The sequence below is a fragment of the Rhamphochromis sp. 'chilingali' genome (genome assembly GCF_963969265.1).
Source record: "Rhamphochromis sp. 'chilingali' genome assembly, chromosome: 2".
Lineage (NCBI taxonomy): Eukaryota > Metazoa > Chordata > Actinopteri > Cichliformes > Cichlidae > Rhamphochromis > Rhamphochromis sp. 'chilingali'.
The window spans coordinates 33,384,775-33,401,693 of NC_137930.1; the positions used below are offsets into that span (position 1 = coordinate 33,384,775).

The 16,919-nt window shown below is 38.0% G+C and overlaps 1 protein-coding gene across 1 annotated transcript in view; it reads left to right on the forward strand.

The window, feature by feature from the left end:
- The window catches only part of LOC308391642 (putative flavin-containing monoamine oxidase A), a gene marked incomplete at both ends in the record, with an annotated part of 52,427 nt that overhangs the window by 3,494 nt on the left and 32,014 nt on the right, over positions 1-16,919 (forward strand). The window contains 6 exons of the mRNA XM_080874300.1: positions 1,748-1,928; positions 2,371-2,485; positions 3,079-3,236; positions 4,129-4,218; positions 10,045-10,129; positions 16,188-16,288. Coding sequence (XP_080730426.1) covers positions 1,748-1,928; positions 2,371-2,485; positions 3,079-3,236; positions 4,129-4,218; positions 10,045-10,129; positions 16,188-16,288 — 730 coding nt within the window. The remainder of the gene's footprint in view (positions 1-1,747; positions 1,929-2,370; positions 2,486-3,078; positions 3,237-4,128; positions 4,219-10,044; positions 10,130-16,187; positions 16,289-16,919) is intronic.

Consider the following 16,919-nt stretch of genomic DNA (forward strand, 5'->3'; position numbering starts at 1 on the left):
TGTGGACTGTGGCATGAAGGTGGAGACTCGCATAGGCACAGAGAGAACATGCATGTGCAAGGCCCCAGCCAGGATTTTAACCAGCAATCCTGCAGCTCTGTACTGCTCTATTGCAGAGTTTGTGTCTGTGTCAAGGCACCCTTTGCCCTCTGTTCCTTACATGCACCATATATGATCACTCCTTGTTGTTTTACCATTTCACTGTTTTGAGGTTCCTCAGTGATCCTTCAAAGACCAACAAGCGGTGGGCACACAGACAATTCTTGACAGTGTCAAGGTCCCCTTAATCTCTGTCACCATTGTGGCATAAAACATGCACACAGACACAGTGTCACAGTTTCAAGATTCCCTAAAACCACAATTTTCCTTAATTTAACTCACACTACTGATGGATCTAAAATTCATCCCAACCAACCTTCAGGTCAGAGCAGGTCATCTACTCATCGGAAAGTTGGCTGTTCGATTCCTGGCTTCCCCTAGTCTGCATGCCAAATATCCTTGGGCAAGATACTAACCCCAAATTGCTCCATTGGAGTATGAATGTGTGTGTGAATGTTAGTTAGAAAGCACTAAGAAAAAATGCGCTTGTGCAAATGGGTGTGAATGGGTGAATCCGCAAGTTGTGTGAAGCGCTTTGTGCTCAGAAGAGTAGAAAAGCGCTATATAAGAACCAGTCCATTTACCAATACGGATCAAGTTTGACCTGGAACAGTCTCAGCTTACACAATAGAGGCTGTACAAAACTAAAATATTTTTAAACATTTTCATAATTGTGTACTTTGTGTCCAAATAAGTAATCAACTTTTAGACTAAAAGAAATCACACTTTGGGCTATCAAATGTCAAAAATGGGCCAAAATCGACCAAAACAATGTGTAAGGTTTAAATTCAACAGCCGGTATTTCTCAAACTTGCGTTATCTATCTCATTTTCCTACTCTGGCTATTTTTTTTCTGAATTCAGTGTTTGATCAGTGATATTGCTGAGAAGGATTTTAAATAATCAACTCGTATGGTTACATGCAGTCTCTACTTTAAATCAATTCAATCTAGTTTTATTCATAAAGCACCACTTTCAGCACACATGCTGAAACTTTACAATGAACAGAAAAGACCAGGACCCAGAAAAGCTGCCAACTTCCTTGGATTCTGATCTGGACAGAGGTGAAGTAGGAAACTCTCCTGTTGTTTCATCTCTAGAAATCCTCTGGGTAAACAAAAAAGCGGGACCCTCTGACTAATTATCAGTGGACAGCTCTAAAGATAGCACCCATTAGTGAAAATAAAACAAGTGGTTTGCACATATGCAGAGGTAACATTATTGCTGGACAAAATATGCAGACTCTGGAGCAACATGTACTGCCAATCAATCAATACTGATATTATTTCAATGCCAAGCAAAATTCTGCAAGCATTACAAATACATGGCTCCACACTAAAAGGTCAAGACGGCAAATGATTCTCAGCTCTCAGAATATGAAGTTATTACAGTTTCAGCTAATAAAACTATAATTTCGTTGTTACTTTGTTTAGAAATGTGAGCTTGAAACTACAGCCCAACATCAGTTAAGTGAGTCACAGAACACATGAAAACATCTGAACTCTGAGAAGTGACACGTAGAACCTTGTAGAAGTTTGAGGTCTACTTCTATACAAACAGTAAACATTACATTTGGACCATGTATTAGCAGAAAACTTCACAGTAAAGACAAAAACAGTGGTTTTAAAACAGCATGCTTTCTCTTACAGTACTCAAACGCACGTCTTGAAGCTCATAAAAGAGCTGGGCTTAGAAGTCTACCCACAGTTCAATATGGGTAGAAAGGTGCACCACATGGGTGGGCCAACTTCCAAAGTTCGCACATACAAGACCAGCATTCCTGCTCTGTCCCCTGTGGTGCTAATGGACTTCACCCAGATCCTGTGGAAGGTGAGACTTGCACAGTAACATTCTATCGTTAGTACTTTGCCCAGTCAGAGTAGAAGGATCTGGAAATACTACAGTTCCAATCTATGATGTTTGGTTTGATTTCTTGTATACCAAACATATATTTAAAAAATAAATTTTATTATCCAATAAAAATGTAAAAGTTTCAAATCAATATGGTAATGATACTTTGTTTTCTGTTTTTGGATTTATAGGACAAAAGTGCATTTACCACATAGCAAAGTACCAGAAAATCTTGAGTCCAAGATAAATGGTTATAGTACCAGTAGGAAGAATATACTGTGGGGAAAATTGCACTGGCAAAATCCTATTTGGCAGCCTTGAGCTATTCTTCTGTTATTATCTCTATCAATGGGATACTTTTGGTTCACAGTGGTGAACCATCACGTGTGGGTGTGATGTGATGATTTTCCTCTGCATTCAGATTGACAGACTGTGCGCAACAGTATGCGTCCAGGATCCCTCAAAGACTCCAAATGCTGAAGAACTGGACAGCATGACGCTGCACACGTACATTGAGAAACACGCTTGGACTGCAGGTCAGTTTAAAGAGTGCCTTTAACCTTCTCATTGCCTCAATCTTTCTCAAGCAAACATGTCGAGCTCCTCTGGTGAGACTCCAGAGATTCAAGTTTGAGTTCCTCATATCTCATCTTCAAAAAGTAGAAAACAAGATTAGGAAAGAAAATAGTTTCCACTGCAGATAAATGTACCAATAAAATATGTGCAAGAATTTGCTCACAATGATGCATGCAAGCATAATGGTGGCATGGAACCGTGCTTTAATCCTTTGGGAATCTCCCCTGTCAGAAAATCTGGCATGCATTTGTCAAGATATTGCATTGTGGGTGCTGCATAGATTATTAATGATTAAATTCTTTACGCCAAATCAAGTGACTCACTGCATCGGCAGATTCATTGAGAGAACACTAAAAAAGGCATCTACATTTGACAGGATAATTGCAGAAGTGATAATTACCATCCTCTCAGGTAGCTCTTTCATGTAGCAAGCTGAATTTTTGACAGTGTACTCTGTGTTGGTTAGCTCATAACAATTTTATACTGTCATTGTAGGAAAATGTGTATTATTATCGCATGTGTGAAGGCTATAGTATGTATTATTCCATGACAGAACTAAAAGAGGAAATCGGGCTGTGTAGCAGGTCTGTCTTTGGAATTGAGCCATCCCAGATGTCTTTCCTATTCTTCCTGATGTATGCTACAGCTGCTGGAGGGCTACTGAAGCTGCTGGAGAGCACTCCAGGTTGTGCTCAAGAGTTCAAGATAAAGGTACATACCTATTATCATTCCCCACACTCAATATTGTTGGCACAAGTGCTTTTTCAAAACTTCAGGCCACACTGACCTTTTTATTTATTTATTTTCTATTAAACTTAGCACCTCCCAATCCATGTCCCAAAAATCCCACTGCCTCCCTTTGTCCTCGAAATATTGATTCGCATTTAAAGCCGCAGTCTTGTATTGGATTTTTCCACTTTTTAAGTCCTCTGGAAGCATAAAACTTGTGTGATCCATTTTTGTGTTATTGCTTCAGAAACTTCTCTCCCTCCCAACAATGGTCATGTGTAAAAATGGGCTGAGAGCCAAAAAAGGGGCATAAAAAGTAATTGACAAAAGAAGGCCTTTGGCTAAATGGTGCAAAGTGCTTGATGTTTAAACCTATGTTTTAGCACACTTCCTGCACTTGTTATCATCTGGAGCTGTTTTCTTTTAATTGCATCCTCGCTATGGCCTGGAATGAGTACCGCAGCATCACTGAACATGACACGGCACCAAATGTGAACTGAAAAAAGCGTTTCAACTTAACAGAAACTTATTCCTGTGGTATTTTATCCTTCCTCTCGACCTCAGCACTTATTTGTGTGCATGTATCATTATCACTTCTTTGTTGTTTTTTTCTCTACTTAAGCAGCTGTGAACATTTGCTCATATTTTGTTTTACACTGGTGCAAAAACCCCCAAAACAAAACAAAAAACCTACCTGAAGTCAGTTTTCTGGCTTATGAAGACTAACCAGGAAACTTTTCCTAGAAATACACTTGAGAGCAATGCAAATTGAAATGTATAGAAAAATCGATCATTTGCAGGGGTCAAGTATTTTGTTAATTAATAATAATAGTTTTTAAGCACACCTTGAAGTCTAATATCTGCCTCTCCACAGGGAGGCACCCAACAGCTTTCAGAGTGTCTGGCAGACCGTGTTGGATGGAAGAATGTCCGGCTGGGTTGTGCTGTGACAGCCATATGGCAGGTAGGGTACAGTAACGACACACTCAGGGATTGATGAGGCGCGACACAGAGATAACAGCTTCCTCAGTAGGGAAACAGGCTGTCTCATGTGAAGGCCCTGTCTGTTCTGCTTGAATGTCTCCTTTATCCACAGCTGAGAGACTAAGAGGGCTCCATGTAAATGCAGTGCTTCTCATCAATATATTTTCTTGTTTGAAAAAAAAACAAAAAACAACAACCCACCCATAGCTACAGCCATCAACTTTGACACAAAATCTGTGCAGACATAAATATTCTACAAATATTTACTTTGAACAAAAACAAAAATAAAAGAAACACTTCACGTCTCTGAACCACAACTCATAGTCCCCTTCAGGTTGGATGACTATATATGCCTTTCCACACTCCGGGCTGTTTGTTCTCATTTTCACGCCTCACGCTCCCTCAACCTTTCTTAGTTATCACGGCTCTCATTAGTACCCGGTTATCTGCCTGGACTGGGAGTCATAGTTGCCACAGTTTACAGGCAGTAACCAAAATGTTCTGCATGCTCTGTTAGTTCAGTTAGTTCACTCTTTGGTGATTTTTACAGTTCAGTTGCTCGAGTTGTGTTTTATTTACATTTCCCTAGAAACCCTGATCCACCTGTGAAGTAGTCAAACTCGAACGTCAAGGAAGGTGGTAGGGAAGCAGACTACGCAGACATTTCAGGTTTCCAGACGTGAGCAATTTATTTACAGTGAACTTAATTTAATGTGTAACTTAACAAAACTTTCCCCCAAAGTAACTCAATTAACAAACCTCAACAGAACATGGATCTGGTAACACAGCTCACCTCTCCTCTCTCATCTGAATCTGGTAGAGACTGGCTTTAAATAGGGCCATCAGTTTCCCTTCAATTAGCCAAGGCAGTTCCACTCACTTGAACTGAGGGATCTAAAACTCTACACAGATGATTAAAAAGACACAAAACGTCACACTTCTAATTGGCACATTTACACAACTAAATGGCTGTATTAAGGAAAAGAAAAAGATTCAACAAGTCCCTTTAAACCTTAACACAAACAAAAGGAAGCATTTCTATGGACAAAGAAACACTTCCACTTCGTTCGACCTGCTGATGTCACACGTGACATCAGCAGGACTTTAAAATGAGGAAATGCTAGGCAGGCGTTTCCCCACACCTGACCCTCATGAAGACTGAAAAGAAAGAGCATTATAAGTATGAACAAATTACTTAATCTGTAACATAATAAAATATAGAGAGACATGTAACTGAGTATTTGCCTTAATTTGCAGAATGTTTGATTTGCCGGCAATAGAACGCTTACACAAACAAACCCGGGATAGTGAGTGCAGCAATGTTACATGACAAATAGCAAATCATAGCAAATAAATAGAAACAGAATAATGTGCATAATGTGCAAAAAAAAGGTAAACACATATGGGACAAATGGAGAGCATTGCAACTGCTCATCCACTTTGTCACACCAGCCCTCATTTCTTTGGATTTTGCTTCCAAGAAGCCAGACTTTCTTGTCATTTTTCAAAGTGGTCTTGAAAAATTGTTCTCCAGGCTTTGTAAAGGTCTTTCAAAGTTTTTGCTTTGAAGATTGGTGGCTTTTCCAGTCCAGTCCTTGTAATCATGAATCATTTAAGCATAGAAAGTGCACATAGCATGTGTGATTTATTTTATTTTCAACTTTAATTTATATATTTTATCTTATTCTTTCCCAGTTAAATTTACCCTTCATTCTAATTTGTTGTTGTACAGTCATTTCATTTTTAACTTTAATTTTTATATTTTATTTTATTCCTTCATAGTTAAATTGACCCTTTTTAATTTTCACATTTATTTCCTATCTTATTCATAGCATTTTTTTTTTTTGTTTCTTTAGGTCACGAGCAGTTGTGTAAGCATTTCACTGCACCGTTATCTCTAAACATAACAGACAACTTAGCAAAGAACCAATCTTAAATTGTACCTTTAGACACTGTGACACTAGCAGCTTGTCGCAAAAATACAATTTGTTCCCTTTTTTTGTTGAAACTATGAAAAATGCCAAATGTAACACAGTTTGACAGACATAAAATAGTATTTTTGCACCAACAAGTTTATTCCTAAAGACTTATTAGCTGACAAATCCTGGCATGATTTGCAGTGTTAGAAAACCTAGAAAACTGCTAGACAAGAGAAGAAGTGGAAGACCTTAAAAAAAAAAACTCTACAGCAGATGAACAGCATCTGAAAGTCATGCCCTCTTAATAGATATAGGGAAACATTCCAGCAAAGACCTGACACAGGACCTGAGAGATGCATCTGGCCCTCCAGGTGTTCCATCTACTGTTCACTGAAGCCTCATCAGAAGTTCTCAATGGAGGCAGTGTCAAGAAGCCATTCATAAGGAACAGAAAAGCTGGTTTACACAAGGAATGGACTGAAAACATCACCATTTGAAAAACATGTGATTGCCGATGGCATCCCTTTTCAGCATGAAAATAATCCCAAACACATTGCCAATGCAGTGAAAACACATCTACTGTAAACAGAAAAACACAATAGGACACAATCAGGCATGGATTGGCCTCCCCAGAGCCTAGACTTCAACATAACTGAAGCAGTGTGGGATCATCTTTACTGAGAATGGAATAAAAGGTAACCAACATCCAAAGAACAAAGGAACCTGCACTTTTATTTATCTTTTTATAAAGATTTTCACAGACATACAAAAATCTTAAATTATGTTGTCTTTCATTGCAAATTTACTTCTTATAGACCAAAAATTTAAAAAGCTGCTCAAGAAAGAGGTTTTTTTTAAATAAGTGTCTAAAGTAAAACAATCAAATGAAAAATATACTCAGTCCTGATAAATATTAATTACTTAGAAAATATCTAAAGGTAAAACTGCATCATTTATGAAGTAAATGGTCACAAAAAGGCAATAGCGTGTACTAGCACAGACTGGGTGAAAGACGGGGCACACCCTTGACATTTTGCCAGCCTATCAAAGCACTAACACGTATTGACAGACAAACACATTCACACTGACATTCACAGCTACGGGCAATTGGGAGTTTTCACTTCACTTAAGATGAAGCAAAGCACAGAAAGGAAACAAATACAGGCATGAGAAGCTCAAAATACTTCACACAGAGATGTCCCATTTGGTGAGGCTGCGATAACACTCAGGAACCTTTTGCTGACAGACATATGGCCTTGCCAAAAACAAAACAAAAAAATAAGAAAAAGATATCAGAAAATAAAAACACGATAACAACTGCATGTGACAAAATCTCACATTTGATTATAACATTTTCCAGCTGTAACTCTGGGAGTTATGCCTTCGCGAAGCATGGAGACAAACGAATTAAGAGTACTACTAAGGACTAGGAACAAATGCCAAGCTTCAGCCTCCTCTGAAAGCATTTTTTAGTAACCTTACCCTATTTCCCAATGTTGCCACTGAACAGTCAAAAATTTCAAGTTGAATTGAGGTTCAATCAAACACATATTTGAAAAACTGCTATTTTAACTGAAGAACGTGAAAGAATTCTTCCATTTTTGGTTTTTATAGCTTCATGTCATTGCAAGTCTGTTTGTAAAAATGGTCAATCAGAGTATGCTGAATCAGAAAGGAAGCAGTTAGTTTTTTCCCCCCTACAATTAAATGTTAATAAATAAATTAAAATAAAACTCACTGATTAAAAATACATGAGCACTGCTTTGCAGTTAGAGGTCAACCTCTTTGCCTGGAGAGTTAGGTGCACCAGTGAAAGTCATTGTTATTTTTCTTTCTCACACAGTGCAGACGTTCTGTTCTTTCTAACGTTCGCTGAGAATGATTATTTTACACCTAAATGCAGTTGAAATGAAAGCACAGCCATTATCTCTAACTTATGTGTCTGGTGACTCCATCAGACGCCATCTGAAGTTATAAAATCGGACCAGCTTCAATTTAAGGGATTGAAAAAAAAAAAATATTGCTTTACCTGCTGAGAAAAAAAGTCATTTTTATATGCAGACACCGACTTTCAGTGATTCAAATGTAATTGGACAATTGACTCAAAAGCTGCTTCATGGAGAGGTATGGGCTATAACTTTGTTACTTCTTCATACATTAAGCAGGTAAAGAGGTCTGGAGATGATTCCAAGTGAGGCATTTGCATTTGAAAACTGTTTCTGTGAACCCACAGCATGCGGTCAAAGGACCTCTCAATGTCACTGAAACAAGCCATTCTAACAAATCCATCAGGAAGATAGCACGGACATTTTGATGGCTCCACGATAAAGAAAGACCTCTTTACAACATCCAGAGGAGAACACTCTGCAGGGGGTATGCACATCATTAGCCAAGCCTGTCATTAAGCAATAAGTAACTCAGAGTCATTCTGAATTTTTTATTAACAACATGTAAAGCGCAACATGGCTACAGGCTCCTGCATATATAAGCTACTGAGACCTCAGCCTCTCTAATCATCTGATCTGGGTCTTATATTTTAAGGAAAAAGACAACCACACAGCTGAGGTTTCAACTCCTAAACTTTGGAGTACCCCATCAGATTTACACAATCAGTGGTTTCTTTTACAAGCTGCTGAAAACTCTTTTTAATAGCTTGTCTTATCCTTAATCATCATTCTATTATTTTTGTCTATAACTGACATCTAATTTCACCTATGCTTGTGAAAGTATGTAGGAATAAATGGAAGACCATATGTTTGATATGACACGATATGTTTATCCAAAATGTGAAGCACTTTGTAACTCTGTGCTTTAAACAGTGCCACAAATAAAAGGTTGTTGTTGGTTTCTTAGGGATTAAGAGGGTAACTAAAAACCAGGTGCTGTTAATCAAAAGCATTTGATTAACTGATAATCAGTATGTGTGACCACCTCTATAAAAGCTTTGTGTTAACACAATACCACAATTTTCCAAGTTGTGAACATCTAGCAAATTAAGGTCACTGCCACTTACAGAAACAGCAAAAAAACCAAATAGTGAAAAACAAAGAGCTACATCTCAGATCTTTAGATGTAAATGTCTACATAAATTCCTACTTCTGATAGTTTGACACTGCCTCTACCTCCATAAACCACCATTTAAAAGTTGTTTCAATCAAAACTGAGACTGGTGAGTGAAACTATAGCATGTGATTAACATCATCATGATGACTACATCGATAATGGCAGAGGGGGTACTCTGCCATTATCATGATGCTGGGAATGGCCAATACCATTAGACTATGAGGATAGAGCTAACTACTCAAAGCAACTTTGCAATGATCAGCTGTGAAATAAATAGAAATAGACCAAAAACAAGACAGAAGAATTACCACAACCCCCTTACTACAGGATTTTCTTTTAATGTGCTGTAATGTAATGTACATGCTTTTATATACTGTATTTCTAGTCTCACTGACCACTCTGTGTAATCCAGACTTTTCTTCATTTAAAAAGATCTCTAAAAGCACATTCGTGGAATACTTAATGAACACAGACAAGTAAATATGATTTATCATTTAACAACTCTCCTCATAACTCATTCTCCAAGGACTACGGTTCACTTAATGTAACAAATATATACAACACATATATAACAAGATGATTATATAATGTGGCTTAATGGAAAACAAAACCCCAGAATTTAACCGTGGTGGGGAAAAAAGGTAATTCAACAGAACAAAGGGACAAACAACTGAGGGCAAGGAACTTCATTTTGTGTATACTGTATTGGTAATAAATTATATCCAAAATCGATCAAAGAAGTAACCTAAAACAGCTCTACCATATCAAACAAAATGAAATTTAGTTTTTAAAATAAAACTGTATTCCTGTTTGTGTTTAAACAGGATGCTGAGTGGGCCAGGGTGATGACTGCTACAGACACCTTCTTGTGCAGAGCTGTGATTGTCACCTGCCCCCCTCATTTGGCAGGTCAGTGTGCGTCTCCCACCACTGTCAACTTGCTAAATGAAATTCTCAGTGATGCAGAAGGCAAATATCCTTCTCACTCATCTGTCTGTCAAATGTGGCAAACTGTCCATCCATGCAGATAAATCTATGATTTTCCTAAATCTTCTTCAGCTCTAGAGTGTGGCAGCCACTTTGGCTGAAGTACACTCAGGTCTCCAGCTCATGGACTGCCTGGATTAGATTCTGAACCACAGCAAATGTTAAAGCCAAAACTTTAACTGGAGTCTAACATGACTTACAACTGAAAGCTGTGGGAAGTTGAAAGTGGCAAAGATGCCATTACCAACCTTTCTAAATTCAAGTTACCAAAGCAGGGAGTGCTTTACATATTTTGGACTGTTTGTAATAAGCTTTAGCTGAACCAAAATTCAAAGGAAAGCAATGCTATAAAATTATTTTTACAGACAGGTGATTTGTTTACTCGTGGCTGTCTGACAATATATGGGGATTTTTCTCAACCCTTGATTTATTTTCCTCATATGGAAATAGAGATACCTGCACCCCAGCATCTAATCAGCTACAGTAGAAAATTGTGTTGATGTTGATTGGGATTTGGATTTGATTTCTGCCTTCCAGCTGGTGCTTGTCATGTGTAGGACACACACCAAGGGTGGAGTTGATGCAGGTTGAAGTTGTGACTGGAAGCACACTTGGTTTTGCCAGGTTTGGAAAGGGCTGAAGCTAAATCCGAAGTGCAGGCTTATACTGAGTCTGTTCCTATTTGTACTAAGCTGGCAAAAGATCTGTCACTCAAAGCCTCATAGTCAGAGCCATGGACCAAAGCCAGGATCCTTAATGAGACAGGTCTGAGAGCAATGTTGAATTATGCAGCATGGATTGCTCTGGCAGTGTCACACTTTGGCCCTAAATCAGTGTGGGGAGGTTGACAGGGACTCTTGAAAGCCAAAGTCAACCCAGTGATTGAGACGACATCTCTCCCAAAAGAAGTTGGGTGTAAATTTAACAAAGGTTTGCAGCTTAAAGTCCTCTTTGTGACATGTTTCAGGTTGAATTTTCTGGGAACTGGGTAAACCTGGGCAGCTTTGTGATTTGTGGGTGTGAGAAAGAACAAGCCAGGTGGGATTGACGATAAAGACGAAATGATACCAAGTCTCTCTTTGACGGCTGAAGTCTAAAATTATATTTGCTGTATGCACAGCACCTGTCTCTTTTACAGATTTTTGGTGCTGACATTTCAATCGAATTGTAAAGTCACTGGAGTAATGGGCAGCTGGTTACAAAATGTGAAAACCCCCCAAACTTCCCGAGTCTACAGGATGCCTGGCATCAAGATGTGCCACTATATTCACACACACCAGGATTTGTTTTCTAATACATCATCTTAGACCTGTTCCTGGCTCCTGTATTTACCTCCCTGTTCATCCATCCATCTTTTGTAATGAGTCCCGTCAGGTTTTTTTTCTTTTTGATAGCCCTTCTTTCACTCATGTTCATGATTTATGAACTGTTTTGTCACACGGCATATTGAGATTGCTATGCATGAAAATGATGAATGTGGAATTAGGATCTGTTGCCATGTGTTAATTTTGAAATGTGGACATGCAAAATATTTGGATGTTTTTCTTGGCAAATAGTTTATAGGTTAGTATGTTTATAGAATCTGAGACTAGATACGATTAAGATAAAAATCCTGAAAAGCATTTTCAAATTTCTGTTTGTTTGTTTGTTTGTTTTTTAATATAATGCAATTAAGCATACCATCCAATATTCAGCAACAGTTACAGAGAGCTTTGCAGCTGCTAAATTAGCATTTAGTTTCACACCGTATTACTGTTTCTCATTTCAGGAAGCTCTTAGTAGAACATGCTGTGAGTGCACGCGTTTGTGTGGGCTTGTCTGTGTGTATTTATTTTGAAAGCGGTGAAGCTAAAGTTCTCAAAGACTGCAAACTCACAGTACCTGAGTATAGTGGGATGCATATCTCGTGCAGGAGGAGCTGCTCTAATTAGAAGAGGCTTGGGCAATGGTGAGGAAATGTGCCATTCAGGTCTGGTTTACACTAGTAGAAAAATGGGTAAACAGTGCATTAGCAATGATTTTGACAACTTACACTGCATGAGTCAGGATTCTAGGTCAGTATCTGCTGTGCTGTGAATGAAACTAATGGAGCCTAATTTAGGGATTAAACATGAAGTGGGAGCTAAAGTGATTGTGATGATAATTAACGCACTGTGATTTTTATCTTGCTGAGTTTAAACTCAGTGGAAATAAATTTCACTCTCTCTTTATATTTTACATCTCTCCTGATGAGTAATATAGCAAGTGTTGAAGAACAAACAATCATAGCTATAATTTGCAAACCTTCATTGACCAATGGATAATTGCTATGGAAAATTTGGTCTCCTGGAAGGCTAAACCATGGTCGATATGAGCTTTTGTCATTGGAGATTGATCGTTACTGTTTTTTTTTTGTTTTGTTTTTTTTTTTTTTTTTAGGTCAGTAGGGATGTTAGTTTTTGAAAGATAAAAATGATGATATAAAAAAAAAAAAGGGTCTGAAGTGACCATTTAACAAACTACATTTTTGGGGGGTTAAACCTGATCATTAAAAAGCTGTGGTTAGTCCTTTGCATCCAAACAAATAGAAATGGTCACTGAGGCTTTAATGCACTGTGTGTGCAGTCAGTGTAGCTTGATTGTATTTAACCGATACAGTATAATCAAATAGGTTTGTTTTTTTTTTTTTTTTAAAATGATATCTCCTCATCTCAAACATGCCATTCTTCATTTCTGAGCATTTTCAGCTGCCATGCCTTTATTGTGGTGGTAAAATATTCAGTGCTACAATAAATAATAGATAAAACTTGTCTGTATGGGCACTGCATAGTATGCATTTTAAAGGTATGATGGGATAACATCAGCAAACAACACAATACTGTAGTTGCCCTGAACAGCCCTGTAGTAATAGTTGTGCAGTCAAACAGTAATACGAAATATCAAGAAGTTGTTGCCCAGATAAGAGATTACTGCATAAAAGTATGTCTTAATTAGATTCTCATTTCTATTCAGAAAACTGTAAGGCATGGTTTCCTGGCACTAAAATTAGTAGTCAAGATTACAGTCAGGTATTCAGAAGCAATTAAAAGTCATTCAATATCAAAGCATAGTTAAATTAATTAGTAAACAAATTGCTTTGGACTCAGAGGTCATTGTCCTCAAGTCCACTTTTGCTTAGACCAACAGCAAACCTCGAACAGTGGTGTAGGTATGGATGGGGGAGGGTGTATATGTCGACTACTGCGCCTTCAATTTCAATAAGTGTCAAGGGGATGCATAGGTAATTCAATAAAGGGTCTGTGCTGTAACATGGCCATAGATACAGACCTCCATCTTTAACATTTTGTTTAAGTGGTTGATGAAGAGTGCTGCCCATCTCTAATGGCCTTACAGATTTATGATAGTAAGTAGCGACTGCTATTTCTTTGGTATTCATTTGTCATTATTACCTGTATCTTTTAAATTAGCTCTGGGTATGGATACCTCCCCAGGATTATGGCCAGAACTGTGATTTTTTCCTCCTTTGTTTCAATCAAACAGCTGACACATTAATTTATTTTTCTATTTTCAGATGCAATTATCTTAGCCAGTTACCTGGCAAGAAGGTGTGTGTGTCACTATTTTTTTTTCCCTTTTCTCCACAGCAGGTTGCTGAGGCTTACGCTGTGGACTGCTCTGTTGTTTTTGTGAGGATGGAAATGATTATCTTTTACAGCTTACAAAAAGACAGCCGGAAGTTTTCATACTTTTTAAAAGATTTTTTTTTGCACCACTCCTCATAAATTGCCATTCAGAAGCTGCATCTCTGAATCATCACCCCTTTGATGTTATGTCTTGATTTGAGTGGCTTTTCAAGTTTCACTTTCCTCATCCTTCTAACAGTCAAAGACACTGAAAGTGCCAGTACCGTATGCTGTGCTAAAAATTCAGAATGAAAAAGTAATGGAAATTTTGAGGCCTTAGTTGCCGAAGGCAACCGCAGATGTGACTTGCAGGTCACATCCCGAAGAAATTGAGAAAGTGTGGTTACTGTTGTCCAGGAGTGCAGTCACAAAAATTAAGTCAGAGAGGATCAAATGCCAGAATTTTTTTAAAAGGAAGGACATGAAATGAAGACAGACAGAATGACGATGAAAAATTGAAAGGAAACCACTCAGAGGGGAAGCAGTATCCTCAGATGTCAGAGTATTAAGGGTCAGGAACAAAAATTTGTGCAGATAGCTTGGACGCTATGAGATGCTCTTGAACTTGCCACTGTTTTGCATAGATGACAGTGTAATGCAAAAAATCACTGAATAGATGTAACACATGTCAAATTTTAAAAGGTCCATGCAGTCAAATAGAAATGATAATGTGAGGACAATGACTATCCGATCAAAACTAAAAATACTGTCAGCCCTTGAGTGTTGGACCCAGTGAGGAACCAAGAGACTATCATTGCCTTAAGTAAACCCATTTATTTAGTAATTAAATGCTCTAGAGTGAAGGATATTTTGTTATTGTCAAAGTGGCTTTTCCACTTTTATATCAGACAGGGAAAATCATCAGTATTTATCCTGTGTATATACTGAAATCTGTGCTCTCAAAGCTTTATGATTTAACCCACCTTTTCAGAAGATGCCAAAAACAAGGGGACCTCAACAGTAAAAAGAACAGAAATTATCGGATACCTTAAAAAGATAAGACAACAGTGTTATTTTTCTTTCTGCTGCAAACAGCTGATGGCTGTCTCAAATAGGAAAATTTGCTCGCACTCGCTCATGTTTATGTAAGTGCATAAATTGCCATTGCATTGTTCCTGTTTTATACTTTTACCTATGTCGCCTTGATTTGACTGTGATTTTGAGTTGCGGTAGCAAAGTTCCACAAAAGTGTCACAACAGATTAGCATATTTATGAGCGGATGATTTCACTGCACTTTTGTGTTCAAAAGCGTGAGATGCCAGTGCATGTATTTACTTATCTGCAATTCAACAGCTGTCTGACAGAAATGTGGTAAAAGACATTCCTTGCCATCAACTTAGCAACGCATGGTGTCAAAAATAGTATTATGGATAGATACCACTTGACAGGTCTTATGTCATGTGTACAGTGCCATCAATTGAATGTCTAGGTGCCCATGTCAAATTAGTTTTGAGCCACTTATCATGTCACTGTTTTTCAATTATACTGCTTCAAGATCATAAATTTTGTTCTGCATTGAGGGCATTATTTTGAGGTTGCTGACAGGCCCTTGACGGTTTCAAAATGATGTTTCACATCTTCCAGTGGTTCATTCGTTAAAAGCCTGGCTTCTAGCCAGATGTTGGTACACTTGCCAGGACAAGCACAGAAACAGCTTGCCTTCTCTTTATGCGTGACATACGCTAACTCTAACAGTACTGATGAAGTTACTTGACTGCCTTCACATCAGTGAGATTGAGCTTTAACAGATGTAAGCACTGTGATTAGTACTCTGAAGCCAAGCAGCAGAGAGAGTTGCAGTAGGTCATGGCAATTTATTTAGAAGGTCATTAATGCTAGTCAGTGATTAAAGATAAAGCCTGATCAATAGAAGGATTAGCTCCTGAGTTCTGTCTTAACTTTAGTTCCTTTACTCTGTGTTTCAAAATAAAAAAAATAAAAAAAGTAGACTAGTCCTATGTGTTATAGTATGGTTTATAGTAAAGCGCATGAAGTAAGATTAGTGAAGGTGATGCACTAGAGGGCAGTTTTTGGGGCATCTGTCAGTAAGGAGGTAGAACAGGCTGTCTACCAATCAGAAGGTTGGTGGTTCAATCCCCAGCTCCTCTAGCCTGGATGGCAAAATGATGCAGTGTGAGTGTGTGAATATCAAGTTGAAAGCATTAGGACATAGAAAAAAAGCAACTCTATGAATGTGTGAGTGAATAAGGCTTGGAATAAAAATACTTTAAGTGCTAAAATAGATATGAAAACCACTCTGTTTATTTAAGTACTAGTCCAGATTAAGATTCATGGTTTACCTTTGTTTTCCCACCAGCAAAGATCAACTACCAACCAGCCCTGCCCAGCCAGAGAGAATTCCTTACTCAGAACATGCCTGTGGGTCATATGATAAAATTCATTATTACCTACAAAATGGTAAGTAGAAAAAAAAAACAAGAACACACAGAAGCAATGTTTATATGATTAAGGTTATGATGATCTAATCAAGAAGCATTTGTTTTAAATGATAACTCTTTTCCCTTCAAATCTGTTGGGCCAAAGTTACATATAATTCACTCCAATTAATTTGGTAGTTACCACATTTAAGACTGATTGGCTATGGTCGATAATGAAGTTGGTTGTAGATTAAAAAGGTTTTATGTGACTATATATTAGGGGTGCAACGATATTTGTATCGATATTGAACCGTTCGATACAGTGCTTTCAGTTCGGTACGCATATGTATCGAACAATACAAAATTTGTAATTTATTTTATCAACTTTCCTTCTATGCTGTCTGTGTTGAGCCGACAAACAACAAGCACGCATGCTACAAACTTTACCCGAGTTATTTAGACAGCCGTTAGCACATGATTCTCCTTATGGGGACCTGATATGTTTAATATGCTGCTGAGAATATAGCCCAGAAGAAGCGTATAGTATATCTTTTATTTTGGAAAGAGCCATTTCTCTGTAATAAACTCTCTTTTCCAAAGATGAGTGATTCCTCAATCAGATACAGGGCTCACAAAATTGCTAGCCCGACGTCCCGGGCCTAGTGATTTTT